We start from the raw sequence: 23,369 nt of genomic DNA on the forward strand, positions 1-23,369 counted from the left end.
GTTCTTACCTTCATTAATGAAAGTAGCAAAGCTGTAAACAACAGATATAAAATGATCTTAAAATTACTAGTGTAAAATAACTAGTATTCAACATCTATGCATGATAAAAATTCTCCAGAAAATGGACACAGAGGGAACATATATCAACACAATAATGGCCATCTATGACAAACGCATAGCTAAAATCACACTCAATGGTGAAAAGCTAGACATTCCATCTAACATCAGGAATAAGACAAAGATGTCCATTCTTGCCATTTATATTCTACATAGATATGAAAGTCCTAACCAAGGCCATCAGAGAAGAAAAAGAAAAGGAATGCAAATTAGGAAGATAAAAAACTGTCACTGTTTGAAGATGACATGACACTATTCATAAGAAATCCTAAAGATGCCACCAGGAAACTGCTAGAGTGCATCAATGAATTTGGTAAAGATGCAGGAGAAAAAACTAACACACAGAAATTTGTAGCATTTCTATACATTAACAATCAAGTATCAGAAGGAGAAATTAAGGAAACAATTCCATTTACCATTGCATCAAAAAGAATAAAGTACCCAGGAATAAAGTACCCAGGGAGGCAAGAGACCTGTACTTCAAAAACCGAAAGACACTGATGTAAGAAGCTGAAGACAACACAAACAGATGGAAAGATACGCTGTATGCACTGTGTTCTTGGGTTGGAATAATCAATATTGTCAAAATGGCTACATTTATCCAAGGCAATCTACAATTGAAATACAATCTCTATCAAAATACCAACAGCAGTTTTCACAGAACTAGAAAAAATAGTTTAAAAACTTGCATGGAAACACAAAGACCAAAATAACCAAACAATCTTGAGACAGTACAACAGAGCTTCTGGAATCAAGCTTCATGACTTCAGACTATTCTATAAAACTACAATATTCAAAACAGTACGGACTAGCACAAATACAGACACACACATGAGTGGAACAGGAGAGAATGTCCAGAAATAAATCCACACACTTATGGTCAATTACTCTACAATAAGGAAGGCAAAAATACACAATGAAGCAAACACAGTCTTTTCAATAAAAGAAGGTATTTTCAAATGACAAGACCAATAAAAGATTAATATCCAACATGTATAAACAACTCAACATCAAAAAGACAAACATCTGGATTAAAAAAATGGGCAGAAGAACTAGATAGACATTTTTCCAAAGGGGAAATGCATATGGCCGACAAGCACATGAAGAGATACTCAACATCACTAATCGTCAGGGAAATACAAATCAAAACCACAACGAAATATCACCTCACATCTGTCAGAATGGCTATCATCAAGAAAGAGCACAAATAGCAAATATTGGCAAAGATGTGGAGAAAAAGGAACCCTTGTACACTGCTGATGGGAACATAAATTGCTGCAGCTGATGTGGAAAACAGCATGGAGGTCTGCCAAGAAGCTAAAAACAGAACTACTCCCCTGGTGGCTCAGACAGTAAAGAACTACCATGTGCATGCGTGTGTAGTCGCTCAGTCGTGTCTGACTCTTTGCGACCACATGGACTGTAGCCCGCCATGCTCCTCTGGCCATGGGATTCTCGAGGCAAGAATACTGGAGTGCGTTGCCATGCCCTCCTCCAGGGGATCTTCCCAACCCGGGGATTGAACCCAGGTCTCCCACATTGCAGGTGGATTCTTCACCATCTGAGCCAACAGGGAAGCCCAAAGAACTACTATATGACCCAGCAATTTCACTGCTGGGTATATAACCAAAAAAAGAAAAAAAAAATCCCAAATGCTAATTCAAAAAGATACATGCATCACAATGTTCATGGCAGCATTATATATAATTGCCAGGATATGGAGGCAATCTAACTGTCCATCTACAGATGAATGAATAAAGAAGATATGGTATATATACACAATGGGATACTACTCAGCCATAAAAAGGATGACACTTTGCCATCTGGAGCAACATGGATGGACCTGGAGGGCATTATGCTTAAGTGAAATAAACAAAATACAGAAAGACAAATATTGCATGATATCATTTCTATCAGAGAACCTGAAAAATACAACAAAGTAGTGAATATAACAAAAAAATGAGCAGACTGACAGACATAGAGAACAAACTGGTGGTTACAAGTGGGGAAGGGGGGTGGAAGGTAGAAACTATTAGGCATAAGACAGGCTCAAGGACGCACTGTGTAATACAGGGAGTATAGCCAATGTTTTGTAATAACCGTAAGTGGAAAGTAACATTTAAAAACTATAAAAATTTTAAAAATTAAAAAGATCACTGAAAGAAAAAAAAGAAAAAAATTATTAGCATTGATATGATTTTGGTTTAAAGAGAAACTATCTAAAAATTTACTTAAGCATGAGCAAATATGAATTCAAGGTTATGTAAGGTGGCTTCGAAATACACTGAGGCTCAGGGTACCTCATAAGGAAGGAAAAAAGTCTTATAAGCCATGTAACAAATGGTACTAAAGTACATCATGTGAGATCCCTGTTAAGAGAGCCAGTGGGGCTGGGTGTTAAGGGATGGCAAAGTGGCCATGAGAAAAACAGCAATGTATTGTATTGTTTTCCAACAAGAAAAAGAAAAGAAACTGGGAAAACTTGATTAAAATATAGAAGTCAAGAAAAGAGAAACAGAGCAGAGAAAAATAACATAGCAAATAGAAAATAACAAAATATGTGGGAATAATAATTATCTGAAACTCTAATACTTTGGCCACCTCATGCGACGAGCTGACTCACTGGAAAAGACTCTGATGCTGGGAAGGATTGGGGGCAGGAGGAGAAGGGGACAACAGAAAATGAGATGGCTGGATGGCATCACCGACTCAACAGACATAAGTTTGAATGAACTCCAGGAGTTGGTGGTGGACAGGGAGGCCTGGTGTGCTGTGGTTCATGGGGTCGCAAAGAGTCGGACACGACTGAGCGACTGAACTGAACTGAACTGAAGTTGCAGCCATGAAATTAAAAGACGCTTACTCCTTGGAAGGAAAGTTATGACCAACCTAGATAGCATATTAAAAAGCAGAGACATCACTTTGCCAACAAAGGTCCGTCTAGTCAAGGCTATGGTTTTTCCAGTGGTCATGTATGGATGTGAGAGTTGGACTGTGAAGAAAGCTGATCACTGAAGAATTGATGCTTTTGAACTGTGGTGCTGGAGAAGACTCTTGAGAGTCCCTTGGACTGCAAGGAGATCCAACCAGTCCATTCTAAAGGAGATCAATCCTGGGTGTTCATTGGAAGGACTGATGCTAAAGCTGGAACTCCAATACTTTGGCCACCTCATGCGACGAGTTGACTCACTGGAAAAGACTCTGATGCTGGGAGGGATTGGAGGCAGGAGGAGAAGGAGATGAAAGAGAATGAGATGGCTGGATGGCATCACTGACTCGATGGATATGAGTTTGAGTGAACTCCAGGAGTTGGTGATGGACAGGGAGGCCTGGCGTGCTGTGATTTATGGGGTCGCAAAGAGTCAGACACAACTGAGCGACTGAACTGAACTGAACTGAAAGTTATCATAATAAATGTAAATATATCCACCAATTAAAAGATTATCAATACGGATTAAAAAGAAAAACCCAATATCCATGATATGCTGCTTACTTAAATCCCTAAGGAAATGTTAAAATAAAAGAATGAAAAAGTACAGTCTTGCAATTATTCCCCTCAAAAAAGCCAGCATACAATATTAATACTGAAGAAACTATATTTATGTAAACATAATTAGGATGGATGAAAAGAGATGCTACAATTGATTAACAGCTCCATGATCATTTCAAAATTAATAGTGACACAATGTGTTGATTGAGCCATCAGTTTCCTACTTATTTCCTGGAAAATTTTATTAATGCATCTGTTTATAAACTTTTAAAGGACCATAAAAATTATTTTCATGATAAAATAAATGCATAAAAGATTTAAGATGTTAAAATAAATGCATACAAGGTAATAAAAGGAAGACAAATCGATAAAAATTGGAATGTATTTATAAACTTGTAGGTACCCAAAAATACAGCCTGAAAATATAAGGAAAACAGAAATACAAGAAAAAACAAATGTATAAACACTGTGAGAGATTTTAAAGTGTGTGTCTTGGGACTCTGCTGGTGGTCCAGTGGTTAAGACTCTGTGCTCCTAAGGCAGGGGGCCCAGACTTGATGCCTGGTCAGGGAGCTAGATCCCACACACCACAAGTAAGGGTTCTGCAACTAAGGCTCCCAAGTGACACAACTGAAAGATCCTGCGACTATGATTCAGTGCAACAAAGTAAATAAATTCATCAATAGACCAAAACAACAAAAAATTATGAATGCTACAGAGTATAACCGGGCTTCCCTTGTAGCTCAGTTGATAAAGAATCTGCTTGCAGTGCAGGAGACCAGGTTTTGATTCCTGGGTCGGGAAGATCCCCTTCAGAAGGGAATGGCAACCCACTCTAGTATTCTTGCCTGGGAAATCCCATTGACAGAGGAGCCTGGCAGGCTACAGTCCATGCAGTTGCAAGGGCTGGACACCACTTAGCGACTAAACTGCCACAGAGCATAACAATAGTAATAACTGTTCACTAACTCTATCACCTTTCTTCTAACAATTTAGAAACAGTATTGTGCTTACTCTTACTTAAGAGTGGGAAGAAAAGATTTCACCACCTTATTTTCCAAATGGGGAACAGAACCTAAAAGGTGCTAAGAAACCTGGGGAAGGCCACTTAGATAACCATCGTCCGAACTTTTCTGATTCATAACTCTTTCTAGACTTTCATGCTCCCTATTCTATACATGTGCCTTTTCGAGGGCCCCTAGGTAAATCTCCCTGGAGTATGGGGAAACTGCTGAGATAAATTAGCTCAGCTCTCTAAATTCTGACTATGTAACAATGTGCAAGTCATACACTTTCTCTGAGACTGTTTCTTACATATCATTTACAAGGCTTAGGTTTCATAATTCCTTAAGTCTTATTTCTATGAGTTTTGTATCTCTTCCACCCCTAAACCCCCAAACTCTGGACAAGAGCTTCAGATTACATTCCCAATTCTTTTTTTTTTTCCCCCTCAGATGGGCTTTTTAAGAAAAATGTTTTCACTTTTGGAATTTCCAATCAGTAATTATATCTAATGTTTCTTAAAGTATCAGGTACTGGGATAGTTGCTGTACAAGGCAGGAACCATCACTTATCTTCATTCTATGTGTGCTAAGTCACTTCAGTCGTGTCCGACTCTTTGCAACCGCATGAACTGTAGCCCACCAGCCTCCTCTGTCCATGGGATTCTCCCGGAAAGAACACTGGAGTGGGTTGCCATTCCCTTCTCCAATCTTCTTTCTATAGATGAGGAAAAATGACTGCATCAAGGTAAAATAACTTGTTCCAATCACACATATAGCCAGAGAGCAGCAGGAGAGCTGGGTCAGGTGCCTGATATCATATGCACCTGATAGCACAGCCATGGATTTTAATCACTCTGCTTGGGAAGGACCACCGCTGACCATATTTCAGCAGAGCTATTTCTCATGTCATATTCACCATCCAGATGAATTACTGACTTCTACACAGCAGTGGGCTCCAGGCAAGGATGGATGCTTCAAAATCATGCACAAGTCCAACTTCAAATGGACTTACGTAGTTTCAGTTGACTGTCTCCCTCAAACGATATGAACAGAGTTGCCAAGTGGTTGACAAAAGGAGTCAGTTGACATATCAGCTCCTTTCTCTGCTTGCCTCTCCATCCAAGGCTATGATGCTTGCAATGATTTACAAAATGATGGAAAAAGAGGCAGAGAACACAAAAGAGGCTGAAGTATTCAACATCTTAACCATCAAAACTAGCGAAATCACAACCTACTTCCTTTCCTCCACCAAATATTCAATGCCAATGAGGATGAAGACACCATTTCTTATTCCTGATACCCCTTGGCAAGAATCAGAAATGAGGTTTCCTAGAAACCGAGGATTTCATGGAAGAAATGAAAAGTCATCATTGAGCTTGGCTAGTTAATATTTACAGTCCATCCTAGGTTGCTGCTAGACTTTTTGCGAGCTTTATGGAAATTAGAAAAAGACACCCTCTTGTCAACCCCAACTACAAGCGAGAAAAAGCAAGCCCCCAATCTCAGAAAGGGGAGTGTTGTATCACAACCAGGTAAACTGCAAGGTGCCCTAGGTTAAATAAAATTTCCTACTCTGGTTAATGGGCTTCAAGGGGGCTCTAGTGGTAAAGAACCTGCCTGCTGATGCAGATCCGGGTTCGATCCCTGAGTGGGGAAGATCCCCTGGTGGGGGGCATGGCAACCCATTCCAGTATTCTTGACTGGAGGATCCCATGCACAGAGGAGCCTGGCAGGCTAGAGCCCAAAGGGTTGAAAAAGAGTCGGACACAAGAGAAGTGATTTAGCACACATACACTCTGGTTTGTAGTCATCAGAGCCCAGCTGAATTAGCCTTTCATCACCACCTTGGCCAGGCACCTTTGTGTGGCACACAAACTGGATGACTGCATGTGGTAGCCCTCATCCTCTACCAAGCTGAAAGGTTATGGATTTTTCTTTTTGGCTCAGGAAATACAGGTTCAGACATCACCTGAACAACTAGCTTCCCTTAGCAAGATAGGATCACTGAGTTTTTTTTAATCAGCCTTTCTAATTGTCAGAGCAATAACAACTACCACTATTTATCGAGGGCCAACTAAATGTCAGGCAGTGTCTCAGAGCATTTAGAGATGAAGCAAAGAGCCAGTCCGTGGAACTCATTTTTTAGTGCCATCCATCTGGATGTTGATGAGTTTCTGCCCCAAATCTCTGTTTTTATTGTGCATAATTAATATTGAGCAATTCTTTCTGACAGTACTTGGCCAAAGGGCTCAGTTACTTGCTAAGGCAACCAAGCAACATTAGGAAGACTCCCACACTGGCATGCAAGGATGCTTGCCTTCCTGCTTGCTAAAAAGCAACTTCATTCATTCACTTTATTAAAGTATTTGATAATGGATAACTTCACATATTTAAAGTATACAGCTTGATACGTTTTGACATAGATGTAGACCCACAGAACCATCAGTATAATCAAGGTACTGAAGGATCTATTACCTTCAAAAGTTTCCTCTGCTCATTTGTCCTTTTTTCCTCCCACTCTCTCCATTTACCTCTTCAGCCTCAAGTAACCACTGGTCTGCTTTCTGTCATTACAGACTAGTTTAAAATTTTTAGAGTTTTATATAAATAGAATCATACAGTAGGCACTTTTATGGTCTGGTTTCTTTCATTGAGAATAATGGTTTTGCGATTCATGAATGTCACTGCATATATGAAGAGTTCATTCCTTTTTATCGTAGAGCAGCGTTCTGCTCTATGATATAACACAATTTGTTTATCCGTTCAGGTGCTGATGGACATTTGGGTTGTTTCAACTTGGAGTTATTAAAAAAAGAGAGCTAAAAGCTGCCATTTTTAAAGCCACGTGCGTAAGGCACTGCCTCATTTAATCCTCACAACTATGCTACAGTTTGGATAATGATATTCTCATTTTTCAGAGGATGACATGAAAGCTCATGGAAGTGGATGAACTTGGCCAACGTTAGAGCAACACAGCTAAGATGTCAACACAGAGCTAGTCAGTGTCAAAGCTTATACTCTGGAACACTGTGAGCTCAGGGGGACAGGCACTTAAAAGGGAGACACCGTGGGATGCCAGCACAGAGCCTGTAGTCCGTGTGGGTCCTCCTCAGAGAGGGACTGTCCACACCTGTCTGTGAGCAACTCCACACTACACAAAGCACACAATCCACACAGGGCCTGGGAAGTGCCAGTTCTCAGCTGGACTTGGAAAACCGCCACAGTGAAATCACACCTAGACTAAGGGCGTGCACTTAATGCGCACTTAATAAATACTTAACTGCCGAATGGACACGTGGCTGAACGCACTAGTGGATGAATGAACGGATGGACAAATAGACGGACATATGGAGGAAGGCAGTTACTAGCTGCCCTGATGGTAGGTTCATCCAACCAATCCATGAAACCGCTCAAATGTCTCATGAGTCGGAAGGTGGCGGGGACCATCCTGATCGGAAATTAACTGTCACACCAGCCCACAGCACGGGCTGCTCAGTCGGCAGAAAGGGTGTGCAGCTGTGAACTCCTCCAGGATGTCCAAGTCCTGAGGCTCACTCCCCACGTCCAGGATTCTGGTACACACTATAAAAGTGGGAGCCATCTGCCTTGAGAGTGGGCCCTCCAGTGGCAGTCTCCCTTCCTGCACTTGCAGATGGGCCTTGGCTTTTCCAGGCCTTGCGCTCTGCACACGAGCCTTGAGAGGGCCCTGCTGGGGGCATCTGGCCACACTGCCGCTTACTTCATCTGGCAGAGGCCCTTCAGTCTGAACCCAAGTTCTAATCCCACCTCTGACAGCTCCTTTGAAAACCAGTTCATTAACAGGCAGTTTTATAGAAGGCTGTACAGACGGGCATATTTCCCATCACCACTGGACGACGTCAGCGCATGCCTGGAGCCAAGATCAACAGAGCACCGCTCATGTGACTGGCTTCCTGAGAACGGCAGGAGGTTGCATTCAGGCCTCCTCCTATCTTCCTTCTTCCCTTCCCTTCCCACCCGTTCCTCACCCAGCACCGAGAACTCTGAAGTGAGTGACGGTGAAAGCTGACACAGGAGAAGCATCTTGGGAGAAATGTAATCCAATCCAGGTGGGGAGGCGTGCGTCTCACTGCAGCCATGAAATCCCATTTTGAGCTCAGCATGTGCTGATGGAGTAATGAAATGAAGACGACACTGCAAATGGCTGGTGACTCTAATGATTGTGTTTGCGGGGTTTTTTTGAGGGGTTATTAGATTCCCTCTCTATGAACCAGAACCACCCAGCAGGCCTAGAGAGATGAACTACTTCGTCACTGTTCCCTCCATGCCTGCACACCTGCCAGCCTCTGTCCCTCCTGGTATAAATAGCTTCTTACATAAAAAGAACAAACTGTCAATAGCCTGAAAGGGAATGGAAAAGCTGGCTGCCTAGCTCTGCGGCCCTGGCCCAATGGTGAGTCGCAGATATAGAGTTCATGGTTCCCAAACAGCAGGGACCAGAGCATCTTCTGGGTTAACAGGGAAGGAGAGGGTGGAGGAAGCAGGACCAGCCAAGGAATTAAAAAAATTATCTTGATCCTATATGCAAGACAGCAAAAGAGACACAGATGTAAAGAACAGACTTTTGGACTCTGTGGGAGAAGGCGAGGGTGGGACGATTTGAGAGAATAGCATTGAAACATGTATATTACCATATGTAAAACAGATGATCAGTGCAAGTTTGATGCATGAAGCAGGGCACTGAAAGTGGTACCCTGGTGCTCTGGGACAACCCAGAGAGATGGGGTGGGGAGGGAGGTGGGACGGGGGTTCAGTATGGTAGGACACATGTACACCTGTGGCTGATTCATGTCAATGTATGGCAAAAGCCACCATAATATTGTAAAGTAATTAGCCTCCAATTAAAATAAATACATTAATTTAAAAAAATCTTCAATCTCCTTTAACAAACAGCCTTGTATTCAGGCCATATTCAGCAGATATCAGCCAGGGGGAACAAGCTGGGGATGAAAGACATCTTGCCCACGGGGAAGACGCTGGGGCTGAACCTCTGTTGCTGTCCATGGGCAAATCTGCATCAGTGTTTGCAAGACCCAAATAATGAGCGTGGTGATGACAGCAGCTACCATTTCACGAGGAGCTCCTATGAGTCAGCATCTCCAAGGCTCTTGAGAGAGTAATTCATTTAGCCTTCAGAGCTATGTTAGACTTGGGCACAAGCCTCTTCATTTTACAGACAACAAGCTCAAGGCATCCAAGGTTACAAGTTAATAAGTGGTAGAGCCAAGATTTGGCTCCATGTACTTTTGACACTCTTGTTTTTCAGGAACCCAAGAGCAGAGGTTCTCAAGCTTTGGCCTGCATAAGAAACCCCTTAAGGCTCTGTTGAGAGAGAATGCTGGGCCCACCTCCAGGGCTCTGGTTCAGCAGGTCTGGGACACAGCCTGAGAATCTGTATGTTTCACTAAGTTCCCAGGTGATAATAATGTTGCTGGTATGGGAACCAGACTTTGAAAACCACTGGAATGGCTGAATCTGGGTAACCTAAGCATCATTCTAAGAAACAACTCAGCTTGGATGTCATCTCTTCAGAGAGGCTTTCTTTGGTCACCTCATTTGAAGAAGTAGATTCGCCAAATCAGGGACCAGCAAACACAGCCTGTGGGTCAAATCAGGCCCACTGTCTGGTTTTGTTAATAAAGTTTTATTGTCACATGGCCATGCCCATTCATTTATGTGTTGTCTGACTGCTTTCACATGACAACGCTGGAGTTGGGTATTTGAGACAGAGACTATGTCCCACAAAGCCTAAAATATTTACTGTCTGGCTCTTCACAGAAAAATGTTGCCAATCCTGGCTCTAAATCGCATCATCCCCCCTTTTAAAAATTGCTTTCCCAGCACACTGAAAGTGCATTGTTCATTCAATAGTTCACCTGCCTGATTCTTCCACTAAAGTGTCAGCTCCGAAACAGCAAGGATACTTGTTTGTTTGTTCGTGGCTGTTCTTGCAGTACCTGGAACAAATTATCACTTGATAAATATCTGCTCAATGAATATCACTGTTGAGTGCCCAGGTATAAAGACACCATACCAGGAACATGAGGGCCAGTGGAAGAAGATGACAAAATGTGTCTGTCACCAAGTGGGTTCCCAGCCAGGATGAGAGACTGAGAAGAGCCAGAGATAGAGAGATTGCTGATAGGGAAACAAGCCTTTGAAGAAGGTGGGGCTCTGCTACTTCCTGCAGTGGTGGGGAAACTGGAGGTGGGGAGAGAGGAATTCCTTAGTCACCAGGGTTACCTGGAGATGAAAAGCAATCTGTCTCCCCTAGGAATGAAAGAGCCTAGTGTGACACATACTGTTCCCACCTCCAATACATGTCAAGTCGGCTTCCTCGGATCTGATATCTTGGGTGGATCACCATGGAGGTGAGCGCAGTGTAGGAAGAGGAGCCTAAATAGATCCTGGGTCAAGTAGAAGGCTATAGTGAATCCTGGCTCTGCCCTTTATGAGCTGGGGCACCCTGGTCAAGCCTCTGACCCCTGAGCTGCAAGGTATTTGGTGGGAAAAAAGGGGATTTTCTACGGGGATGAAATGTGACTTAATTCATGTAACATCCGTTTACGGAATAATCTCTCAGACATTATTTTAAGCACTGAGGATGTGGTGGTGAACAGGACCATGTCTGTCTCTCTCCAATAGGCTGACATTTTAGAAGGTAGGCCGTATGACAAAAGAGGTAGACACAAATGTATATAAAGCATACATTACACACTTGGCTTGGTGAAGGCCTCTTGCTCCCTCTCTAATCGCCTCTGAATGGGAATCTGTGTTGCCTTATCTGCTCACAGAAAGATATATCAAGGTGATGGGTGATGGGGGCACCTTTGATTTCCCAGGGCAAGGAACAGCAGTGGAACTGCCCAGCCCTCAGGTTGGTGGGTGGCTACCTTGGTAAGAGCTCAGCATGGCATAGGCCCTACTCATTTCTCCCTAGACCGTCCAACAATGCCCCCCCCCCCCACCAAATTCTGAGCACAGATACAAAGTGAGTACGGATTTCATTTCACTTCTGAACTTTTGCAACCAGATCTTTGCCAGATCTTTGCGGGGTGGCTTCCTCCTATCATTCAGTAGCAGCTCAAAGACCACTTCCCCAGAGAGGCAGGTCCTGACCAATCAATTTAAATCAGCCAATCCCTGCCGCCCCAACACTCTGACCCACAGTCCTGATCACAGAAGCCACTGTATTTCCTTCGTTATTTGTTGTTGTTGTTGAGTTGCCCAGTTGTGTCCAACTCTGGGTGACCCCATGGGCTGCAACACTCCAGGCTTCCCTGTCCTTCAATATCTCCTGGAGCTTGCTAAAACTCATGTCCACTGAGTCAGTGATGCTACCTAATCTTCATGGTTAACTAGATGCAAAGCACCTAAGAGAGTGCCTGGTGCATGCAAGAGTTCACTAAATGTTTACAGCTCTACTGTTTACGTCATTTTAAAGTCTACAGTGTTCAATTATCTCAGTCATTTGTTTCCTAATGGACAGGTCTCCAACAGCCCCACTTAGAAACCTCACAGATCTTGGTTACTGTTTCCTCTGCAGTGCCTAGCACGGTGCCTGCGCAGAGGAGCAGCACAGGAGACCAGTGAAGGAAGGAGTGAAAACAGTCCGATCGCCGCTCCTTTGCAAGAGAGCTCTCCAGCACACACTGTAACTCATTCTTCAACTCTGACTAGGGGGTACAGTCCAGCGGAAAGCTGGCATGAAGCGGGCCCACTAGAGACGGCTGCTGAAAGGTTGCGAGCGGCAGAGTAAAGAGCCAGGCCTTCAAATGACCTGAGCATCCTCAGAACAGGCCATTCTGCTTTGTGGGAAGGCTCTCTTTGCACTCTGAATGGTCTACAGAAAATGCCCCTGGAACTTACTCCTCACCGATCTGGGCACTGAGAGGCTACAGGTACCCTCAGGCACCGAGGAAGGGGGGTTGGCAGAGTGGATTTCTTCAGCAGACATCCCCAAAGCCCACTTGGGATGCTGAAGTTTTCAGAGTCAGGTGGCTCCGCCTGGGCCCCTGTCCAAACTGCTCTGGTTCAGTGTGCCCAGAAGTTCACGAGAAAGAAGCTGCACCTTTACAGCAAGCCCACAGAAGAGAACCTGGGGATCAGAACAGCTCCTGCAGCAGCAGAATGAAAATGATTTTTTAAAGCCTTTGAAAAGGCTGAGGATGAACCCTGGATTCCGGCTGACTCTATGCCGGCCCTCTCCCACCCGACATAACCGTCCTCCATGTGGACAGCCTGATGCTCCTTCCCTGCTTTTTGCTGCCTGCTCTGGGCAGTAGTGATCAGTGACACTTGCTACAGCTTCGCAAGAAGGGTGATAAGGAGACCGTCATTCTATTGAGCATCTACTGTGTGCAGACCAACTGCCCTGGGAACTTTTGACATGCTCCCTCACTCAGGGCCAGACCAGCCCTGATCTAGATCTATAGGTCTGAAGAATAACAGCTCTGGGCTCTGGGTGTCTGAGACTGAATTCCTCTCTGCTGCTTCTCAGCTGTGTGATCCTGGGCAAGTTACTTCACTTCTCCAAGCCCTGCTTCAGTCACTTCTAAAATAGGAATAATAACAACCAAATCACGTTGTTTTAAGAATTAAGTATGGCAATGCATGTAAAGTTGAAAATGGTGGTGGGCACGAAACAAGGGTTCACAGCAAGTTTAATAATTGTCTCCATGTTATTATCATCATCCTCAGAAGGAAAACTGAGGCTCCTGGAAACTGAGCAACTTTCCCAAGGTCAGAAATGGAGCAGAAGCCAGACTTACTGGACTCTGGGATTAAGGCTTTTTCCACTGCACTGTGATACTTCCCCTCGTGCCTCCGAATGCATTCTCCAAGTGATTCTGTGACACAACTGGTCCTCTGGTTTGGAAATATGGAGGCCTTCTGCCAGACCCTTGGCTCCTGGCACCCCGAGTATTATAGCTGGTGGTGCTGCCCCAAGTCTGTGCCGGAACACAGTCCTTCCCTGCAAGTCATCCATCTCCTGCCTTTCCAACCTAAGACATCTCTGAAGCTGCTGGGATTATTCGGGGAATCTGCTTGAGTATGTTTTTAAGAACGCAGGGAGCAGGAATAATAGATAAAGAATAATCCTGTTTTTATGCAGAAAAACACTGAGAAGACCTTTATCGTTTCAGTGTGATGCAACCCTGAACATCACTGGTTCTGCAAAGGCTCCTCATCACCTGCCTGTCTCTTAACAAATATTGGTAGGGTGCCTGGCACTGTGTTAGGCACTAGGAAATCCCTAAAGAACAAAGCAGATAAGACCCTGACCTCCTGAATCTTAAAGCAAAGTCAGAAAGCCAAATATTAAAGAAATAATTATACTGTTAAGTAATTCTCAAGTTGGAGAGGTGCTATGTCCATGGGGTCCTGAAAGAGTCAGACATGACTTAGTGACTAAGCAAGAAAAATAACGAAAAGGAAATGGTAGGGACTCTTGGAAAACATGGAATTGGGGACCTAATCTTATATTGGAAGTGTGGGGTGGTTAGAGAAACTCCGTCAGGAAACACATTTAATCTGACAGCTGATGGATGAGAAACAATCATTAACCAAATAAAGAATTTTACATATTCCCAACAGAGGTATTTTACCAACTAATTCACTCCCATCTTTTAGGTAATACTGGATAGTCTATTTTGCCACATATGGAAAAAAGCTTTGAAAGCCCCAAATTGGGCAATTACTTCTAGTATCCACTCTTCATCCTTCCTGCAACAGTCTGAAGTGAAAGTTGAGAGTTCTGGAGATATAACCTAATTACCATTGTTTATGTGCAAAAATAGGGTTATGGTCAAGGTAAATCACTAACATTGGGAGACCAAAGATGTGACGACATTCCTATCTGAGAACTCTCCATGGAATATCCAAAACATTGATAAAAGGACATTCACTCAGGAGAAGCAATCTGATGGTCTGTTCACATTTTCAAGGATCAGAAGCAGAAGCACCAGGAGAAAAACCACATCCTCACAGACCCAATGAAAGCTATCCACCCAGAGGATGCACTACTCACAACATTTCTGGACGGCAGTTTAGCACAATGAATCAAAAGTCTTACTGGCACAATGAATCAAAAGCCTTAAAGGGGGTTTACACATGACCTCTCCACCTCTAGGGATTGTGCTGAAAGAGAGAAGCAGGTAAGTGTACAGGAACGCTGGCTGCTACTACTTTATTTAATATAGAGAAAAGCTACCAAGGATGCGTATGTTCAAAAATAACTTTGCAGTTCAGGGCTGTTTGATGGTTGTGCTCCTAGCATTTGGGAGGGATCAATTCTCCTTTGCGCAGGATCGCCTGGTACTTCTTAGAATGTTTAGCATCCCAAGCCTCTACCCATCAAAATTCGAGTGGAACCCTCTAACCATTCTGACAATAACTACCCCCATCTACTTTGGCCACCTCATGCGACAAGTTGACTCACTGGAAAAGACTCTGATGCTGGGAGGGATTGGGGGCGGTAGGAGACGGGGACGACAGAGAATGAGATGGCTGGCTGGCATCACCAACTCGATGGACATGAGTTTGAGTGAACTCCGGGAGCTGGTGATGGACAGGAAGGCCTGGCGTGCTGTGATTCATGGGGTCGCAAAGAGTCGGACACGACTGAGAGACTGAACTGAACTGAACTGAAGCCCCATCTAAACCGCCACTTCCAAATGCCCCCTAGTGGCGAGTGGTGTCACTACAGGTTGGTAACTATTGAGAGAGAACTATGCATCTATTCCAAAAGATAATCTGGGTCTAAATACAGAAATTTGGGCTTCCCTGGTAGCTCAGGTGGTAAAGAATCCACCTGCAATACAAGAGACCTGGGACAGATCCCTGGGTTGGGACGATCCCCTGGAGAAGAAAATGGCTACCCACTCCAGTATTATGGCCTGAAGAATTCCGTGGACTCTATAGTCCATGGGGTCACAAAGGATCGGACGTGACTGAGCAACTTTCAAATACAGAGAAAAAAAGAAAAAAAAAGAAAAAAAATGTTCACAATACACGAAGTGAAAAAAATTTCAAGATAAATGGATAGCGTCATCACATTTTTGTCCAAAATAAAGCAGAAATGTAAGCCTATACACACAGATTCTTGTTACATGCATTCCAAGTGAAAGGGAAAGTGTTGATTGCTCATTTTTGACTCTTTGTGACCCCATGGACTGTAGCCTGCTGGGCTCCTCTGTCCATGGGATTCTCTAGGCCAAAATGCTGGAGTGAGTTGCCATGCCCTCATCTGGGGATCTTTCCAACCCAGGGATCGAACCCTCATCTCCTATGTCTCCAGCATTGCAGGCAGATTCTTTACTGGTTGAGTCCAGGAAAGCCCACACACATTCCAAAAACGTTGGAAAACAGTTTTCTGTTGTTGGCAGAATTATGAGTGATTTTTATCTGCTTTCTTTCTTCTTTTCTTTCCCTTTTTTCAATAGACAGAGTCTTCCCATTATGGAAAGAGAATGCTATCTCTTGTTTTGGAGAACAAACGGTGATCCACCCAACAACCTTCTCCTCACACCACTTCAATCCTTGTTTTGACTCATCGGGAGGATGAGTACTGGCCTCTGCTCAAGCAGCGTGGGATCACCTTTCTCACTTTGCCAAATACTCAGCCTCGTTTCAAGGCAGCAGCTGTAATACCAGAGGTAGGGCCTGGGAGGTGCTGAAATAAATGTTTACTCAACTGAGTCATCCTTTTCTTGTCTGGATTGGGCCACGCTTGTGTTGACAGGTCCTCCAGGTTTTAACATTACTTCTACCCAGTGGCTCTCAACCAGGGTGCCCAGCTCATCTCTCAGGGGCAATGAATGGTATTCTGATACGTGTCTGGGTCTGGTCATCCCAATGGAGGGCGTGGTGAGTGCTACTGGCGTCAAGCAGGTGGTTGGGTCAGGGATGCTGCTAACCATCCTATAATGCCCAGGACTGCCCCAACAGCAAGAATTATTCAGCCTAAAATGTCAACAGCACTGAGGTTTAGAAGCCCTGCTCACCGTCTTCCTGCCTTATATCTTGTTAAACAATTTCTAAATTCTTCCTAAAGTATTATCTACGATAAATGTCTCCCCAGAGCAGTTCTAGGAGACAGAGCTCATACAATGACCTGCTGGAGTCTGAAGAGAAATTGGAGTCTTACAGATGACCTCAGGTGGGCCATCAGGGAAGACTCCAGTTTTCCGTCCCGCCTCCACAGGGCTCTCTGCATAATATTAAATGACTCACCTGGAGTGAGTGGAGACAAAGGATCTTGGCAACCTTTCTGATCAGTTTTCAGTTTGGTCATTAAAAAACACACCTGAGAAGCCTTTTTTTTCCCGGCATCGACTGTTATCTTTATTTATTTATTTTTTTATATATACTATTTTAAGAAGGCTGGGTTTTTGCAGTTAGTAGATTTTAATAAAATTAACTGCCCATATTCAAGAATATCTCCTTTTCAAAGGAGGGTAGCTTTTGTTTGCATTTTATTTAACTGAAGGCATTTCTCAGAAGAAACAGAATAATAAAGAGTATCACCCAAAGGTATATTACCAACCCCACAACCAGGGAATGAAATGAAAGGTTTTTAACAAAAATGAAAGCACATTACTCAGAACCCTAACTGGTCTTGAGTATTTTGCCTCCAGCACAAAGCATTTTAATATCCACTGTAATTTCTCCTGATAGAAAAATGTTTTTTCTCAAGTCAGAGATAACTAACATCATATTAAATACCAGAATTTTTATTAGTAAGAGGTATTTGGGTCTTAAGTTTTTCTAAAACCTACTAGGCAACCTTTGAAAAAAAATCTTTAAACCTATAATCAGTTCCATAAGTAACAGACTTTCAAAGATCTTGTAATTTAAAAATCTGAAGACTATTTTTTGCATGCAACATGATCCCTTGAAACACCTTTAATACAGATTCATATTTTATTAGGCAAATATAGAGCCCTTCAAATAGCTTGAAAAGATAGTCTCTCTCTGGAGAACAATTTCCTTTCTAATCATCTGTGTCATATAGGTCTGAGTAAGTGTTGTGAATAGAGAAAACCGTTTGGAGAAAAATACAATTACAAGAGATGGGAATACTCTGTCATCTGACATAATTCAAACCACTGATTTAATAGCATTAATCATTTTCTTTCAAAACAAATCAAAGAAAGATGTTTTATGTTCCCCAAAGATATTCACTTTGGATGAAGCAAGTGGCCTTCAAAATTACGTAAGCAATCATTTTTGGAACTGATGGATGTCACCAAGCCCTTTAACTTTTGCAACTTTAGGTCAGGAGAAAATGTTCTCTGAATCTGGACATCATAGAATGATATTTAATGGCCTTAGAAAAGAATCTACCTAAGCAGGGAACTGAAAATAGCTTTAACTTTGGAATTTCAGAGCCCAGTTCAGCAGGAAGCAACATGAACAAAAGAAGGATGGGTCTCTTGGAAGCTGCTGGAAATGAGGTTAGCAAGAAAAACCAAACAGGCTCACATATGCATCAAGGTGTGAAAACTCACTGCTCAAGTACTGGCAGTAGAGGGGTGATGTCAAACACAGATATTTAGTCACCTACCACCTCATCTGAGTTTCCAGACAAACTCAATCAAATACTCTCATTCTTCTTCAACTTATTAATAATACAGTCTTTACTGAAACAGAAGAAAATAAAAATTTAACCTTAATATACAAACTGGGAGAAAACGTGCATGTGTGCTAAGTCTCTCCAATCATGTCCAACTCTTTGTGACCCTATGGACTGTAGCCCTCCAGGCCCCTTCAGGAGTTTCTGTCCATGGGACTTCCCAGTCAAGAATACTGGAGTGGGTTGTTGCCATTTCCTCCTTCAGGGTATCTTCTCGACCCAGGGATCGAACCCACCTCTCATGTCTCCCTGCACTGGCATGTGGGTTCTTTAACACAAGTGCCACCTGGGAAGCCCCTGGGAGAAAACATTCTTATTTATTTCTGCTGATAACCCAACACAGAATTCCTTTCAATTCTCACTATTCTAAGACATTTTCATCCTAGTAAGAATTAGAATAGAATTCACAAAACTCAAATGCCTGTAGCGTATAGGAAGATGAACACAAAAGGATGAAATGGGCTTAGTCATGACCTGGCTGACCTGGAGATTCACTCTTTTGACACTCTGGAAAGAATGTCTCGCACTCAAATCAATGGCCTGCACACCAATCCTTGAGAAAGTAAGACTTCAGATTCTACTGAAAGTAAGATTCCAGATTCTCAAAATTTCAAGATCTAAATATCAACTTTAAAATTAAAATTTTTTAAGTATGAGCAATTTATAAGTATTAGTGACTAATTAAAAATTTAAACAATCCTTTGCTGGTTAAACAAATCCTGGCTGTGTGCTTGCAATTCCATCTGTCAGATGACAACCTCATTATTGGAAGAAAATGAGAAACGGCTAACCAAGGAGATGTTATCAGGGTCCCATCCTCAAGTTTGTGGTGAATTTTTGGGTCTTCCCTCATCACAAAGAACTTTTCTTAAGAGCATCACATCTAAAGTTCCAGAGTTAACCTTTTAGGGTTTTTTAAGCTTTAAAACATTGTCAGACATAAAGAAGATCTCCAGGGAAAGAACCTTTCTATGTGAGAGGAAGGGAATAGTGGTCAAACACTTAAGGCTGTGATAAACCTGTCTCTCAAAGATGCACAAGGAAGATCATGAAAGTATCCAGCTTACAGGAGGGGCTTCTAAACTAAGAGGAGGCTGGAACAGGAGAAAATTCCAAAGACCAAGAAATGCAAAGTACAGGTTGTATATGACTGAGAGAAAAGCAGTGACACAGAAAGAAACCAAGTTCATGTAACCAAGCCAGCAGTATTTACAGCCTCCGAACAGTACCAAAATGTTTCAGGAAGTGCCAGTGTCTTTCTCTGTCAAGCTGGGCCAAATTTTTCAGGGCAGCATCAGATCACTAGGTAAATCCTCATCTCCTTACTCTCCTTTACAAAGAATCTTACCATTAAGATTGATGACCAATGTAGGACACCCCTTCCCTCTCCAAAAATGCAGTTTCATTACCTAATGTTTCTAGACGTTTCTAGAAAATCTTTTGGTAATAGCTTAAATGGAAATGCAGAATGAATTAGCTCAGTTTCATTTCTCTTCCTGGTTTCCCACTGGGGACCCAGACGTCTTCATCCCGTACAGCAACAGCTTCTCAGACTCAGCAAAGTGAGCTCTTCCTTCTGAACTGGAAGGAGGACAGATGGCCGAGACCAAGGTAAAAGCCAAACCCATGACTGCCCTTCCGTCAAGAGTGGTATCTCCGGGACTTCCCTGGTAGGCCTGAGCTGATGCTCTGCACTCCCAGTGCAGGCAGCCAGGGTTCAATCCTTGCTCAGAGAACTAGATTCCATATGCGGCAACTAAGAGTTCACATGCCACAACCGAGACCCAGTGCAGCCAAATACATAAATATATTAAAAAAAAAAGAAGAGAAAGAACGGTACCTGTTCAGGCTTCAGTCCCGGCGGGACCCAGGCGTACTCCTCCAGGGCACAGCCTGAGTCATCGTCCGAGGTCGAGTTCCTCTGGAAGTCAAACATGAGTTTGCTGACGGTCTTCTCCATCGCCAGGGGCACCACCGTCACCATGTGGTCCTCCTGAGGGCACTTGCAGTGCAGGCAGATCTTCCTGAAAGCCGTGAAGGCAGGAGGTGAGAAGGGAGGCACAAGAAACCATTTCTTCACTTGGCCTGCCGCTCACCAGCCCTTGGATCCCAAACCATAAACACATTCCTTGGCAACTGGCTTTTGGCGAGAGCATTTAAAGGAGTGTTCCACACCCCACCTGTCTTTGTGGAAGGCGTGGCCATGAGTACCTGCAAAGCCCCTGAACACTCAGGGGCCACCAGGTAAGCATGCTAAGGACATTTAAACACGGATGCTGACCTCTTCTTCTAAATCAGTATCCCAAGAGGCAAGTCAAAATACCTTCTATTTTACCAGGTAGAACACTGGATATGTACCATGACCACAATTTCCTCGGCTGGAATAGTAATTAAATATACACCATACATAGTCAGACCAGAAATATTACCAGGAGATTTAACAAATACTGACAACATTCCATTTTTATAAGAGGTTTCCAGACCTTAGGAAAAGAAAGTGGTTTTAAAAATAACTGCAGGTGAGATTTTCTTTAAGAGTAAAAATAGGTGTTTTTTTTTTTTTCCTCAAGAAACAAATCTGACCCTAAGATCTCCTGGGAAAGACATTTTCATCTCCACTGAAGATCCTTGTGGGTTTGAAATTCTAATTAGAAACCCCAAATTACCCCACATTGGTAGCAGTTTTTTTAAATGTACAAGAGCATCATGCATGTGAATTATTTCAAAAGATAGCAGCCGAAGACACAATTCTCTCCCCCAAATTGAACATTTCTCTTTTAAGATTACCATCTGTTCCCTTTTCCATGGCTACAAAAATGATGAAGCAATAAAAACGTTGATGTCAGCAACACAAAAGCACTTTTGGCTTCCACCAGCGAAATAAAAAGTAAAAAGTGAGGAAAAAAGTAAAGGAGGAAAAAGATTCTAAGAAAATAAGCTGTTCTGCCTGCACTCTGACCTTCAGAATTAGTTTCAGGAGCACCTTATAAAAGTGATGAGACAGCCCAGAAGTCTAATCCCCATGTGCCTGAAGTTTTCGACAAAAGCTTTGTGAAGATATAATTCACATACCATAAAATTTGGCATTTTAGAGTGTACAATTCACTGGTTTTTAGTATATTCACAGAGATGTGAAAGCACCACCATTATCTAATTTTAAAACATTTTCTTCACCCTCAAAAGAAACTCCAAGTGCATTATTAGCAGTAACTTCTCACCCTCCCCTCCTCCTGGGCCCTGACAACCACTAATCTATTTCCTGTCTTTAAGGTTTTACTTGTTCTGGAAATTTCACATAAATGGAATCTTACTACATATAGTCTTACCATATACATAAATGGAACTTTACTATATACAGGCTTCTTACACACAGCAGGATGCTTTCAAGATAAACTCACACAGAAGCACATGTCAATCTTTCATTTCTTGCATTATAATACTCCATTATATGGATATACTACACTCTGTTTATCCACTCATCAGTCGGTAGACATTTGGACTGTTTCCACTTTTCACTGTTTTTGAATAATGCTACTCTACTTATGTGCAAGTTCTCTGTATGTTTTCAATTCTCTTGGGTATTCACCTAGGAATGGAATTGCTGAATCATACAGTAACTTAATGTTTAACATTTTGAGGAACTGCCAAATTGTTTTTCAAAATATCTACATCTTTTTACATTTCCACCATTAATGAATGAGTGTTCCATTTTCTCCACATTTTTGTCACACTTGTCATTGGGGGCGGGAGGAGAAGGGGACGACCGAGAATGAGATGGCTGGATGGCATCACCGACTCTGTGGACATGAGTTTGAGTGAACTCCGGGAGTTGGTGATGGACAGGGAGGCCTGGCGTGCTGTGATTCATGGGGTCGCGGAGAGTCAGACACGACTGAGCGACTGAACTGAACTGAACTGTCATTGTCTTTCTCTGGGATTGTTGCCTAGTGGGTGTGAAGTGGTATCTTACCAAGGCTTTGATTTGTACTTCCTTAATGACTAATGATGTTACACATCATTTTATGTGATTGTATATCTAATTTGGAGAAATGTCTATTCACATCTTTAGTTCATTTAAAATTGTCTTTTTATTGTTGAAATGAAAGAATTCTTCATATACTTTTTGGATACAAGTCCACATCAGATAAATACTTTGTAAAAATTTTCTCTCATTTGGTGGACTGTCTTCCCTTTATGATGAAGTCCTTTGAAACACCTAAGTTTTTTATTTTGAGGAAGTCCATTTTTTCCCCCTGTTGTTTTTTCTGCTTTTGGTATCATATTTAAGGAACCTAAGGTCATAAGATTTATTCTTGCATTTTCATCTAAGAATTATATGGTTTTAGTTCTTATTTGTGGGTCTCTGACCCATTTTGAGGTGCTTTTCATATATGGTCTGAAATAGGAATCCAACTTCATCCTCGTGTGGCTATCTAAGTGTCCCAGCACCATTCAATTCACTTGCGCTGACCCCTGTCAAAAATCAGTTGACCATAAATGTAAGGATTTATTCTGGACTCTCAATTTCATTTCACATTTTGGTCTGTATGTCTCTTCTTACACTAGTACCATACTGTCTTGATTACTGCTCTTTTGTAGTAAGTTTTGAAATTGTGTAGTGTGAGTCCTCCAACTTTCTTCTTTTAAACCTTTTTTTTTTTTTTAACCTTTCATGGGCCCCTGACATCTGCACTATAAATTATAAATTTTAGGGTTATCTTGCCAATTTTTGCGAAAATTTAACCTCGGATTTTGACAGGCACTGTGATGAATCTTTAATTTGGAGAGCACTGCTATCTTAACAATATTAAGTCTCCCAATCCATGAACAAAGGATGTCTTTCTATTCATTTCCATTTTTTTGAATGTGTGTATTCCTTAGGACTTTCTATATACAAGATCATGTCATCTGTGAACAGAGATCGTTGTACTCCTTCCTTTTCCATCTAACGCCTATTGTTTTCTTGATCCTGTCTTATTGCCTTGCCTAGGTCCTCTAGTGATGCTAAGTTGTAAATGTCTAAGTTGCTCTTTGTCTTGTTCCTGACCATAAGGGAAAGCCACCAACCCTTCACCATCAAGTA

General features: G+C 42.4%; 1 protein-coding gene across 4 annotated transcripts in view; it reads right to left on the minus strand.

Annotated features, from left to right (window-relative positions):
• The window catches only part of PRICKLE2 (prickle planar cell polarity protein 2), a 384,940-nt gene that overhangs the window by 75,869 nt on the left and 285,702 nt on the right, over window positions 1-23,369 (minus strand). For all 4 annotated transcript variants that reach the window (XM_088831558.1, XM_055414259.2, XM_055414260.2 and 1 more), the window contains one exon: window positions 20,127-20,310. In XM_088831558.1, coding sequence (XP_088687684.1) covers window positions 20,127-20,270 — 144 coding nt within the window. In that variant the 5' untranslated portion in view covers window positions 20,271-20,310. The remainder of the gene's footprint in view (window positions 1-20,126; window positions 20,311-23,369) is intronic.

This window comes from Moschus berezovskii, chromosome 24 (assembly GCF_049115385.1).
Source record: "Moschus berezovskii isolate FMDL1 chromosome 24, NW_MosBer_1.0, whole genome shotgun sequence".
Classification (NCBI taxonomy): Eukaryota; Metazoa; Chordata; class Mammalia; order Artiodactyla; family Moschidae; genus Moschus; species Moschus berezovskii.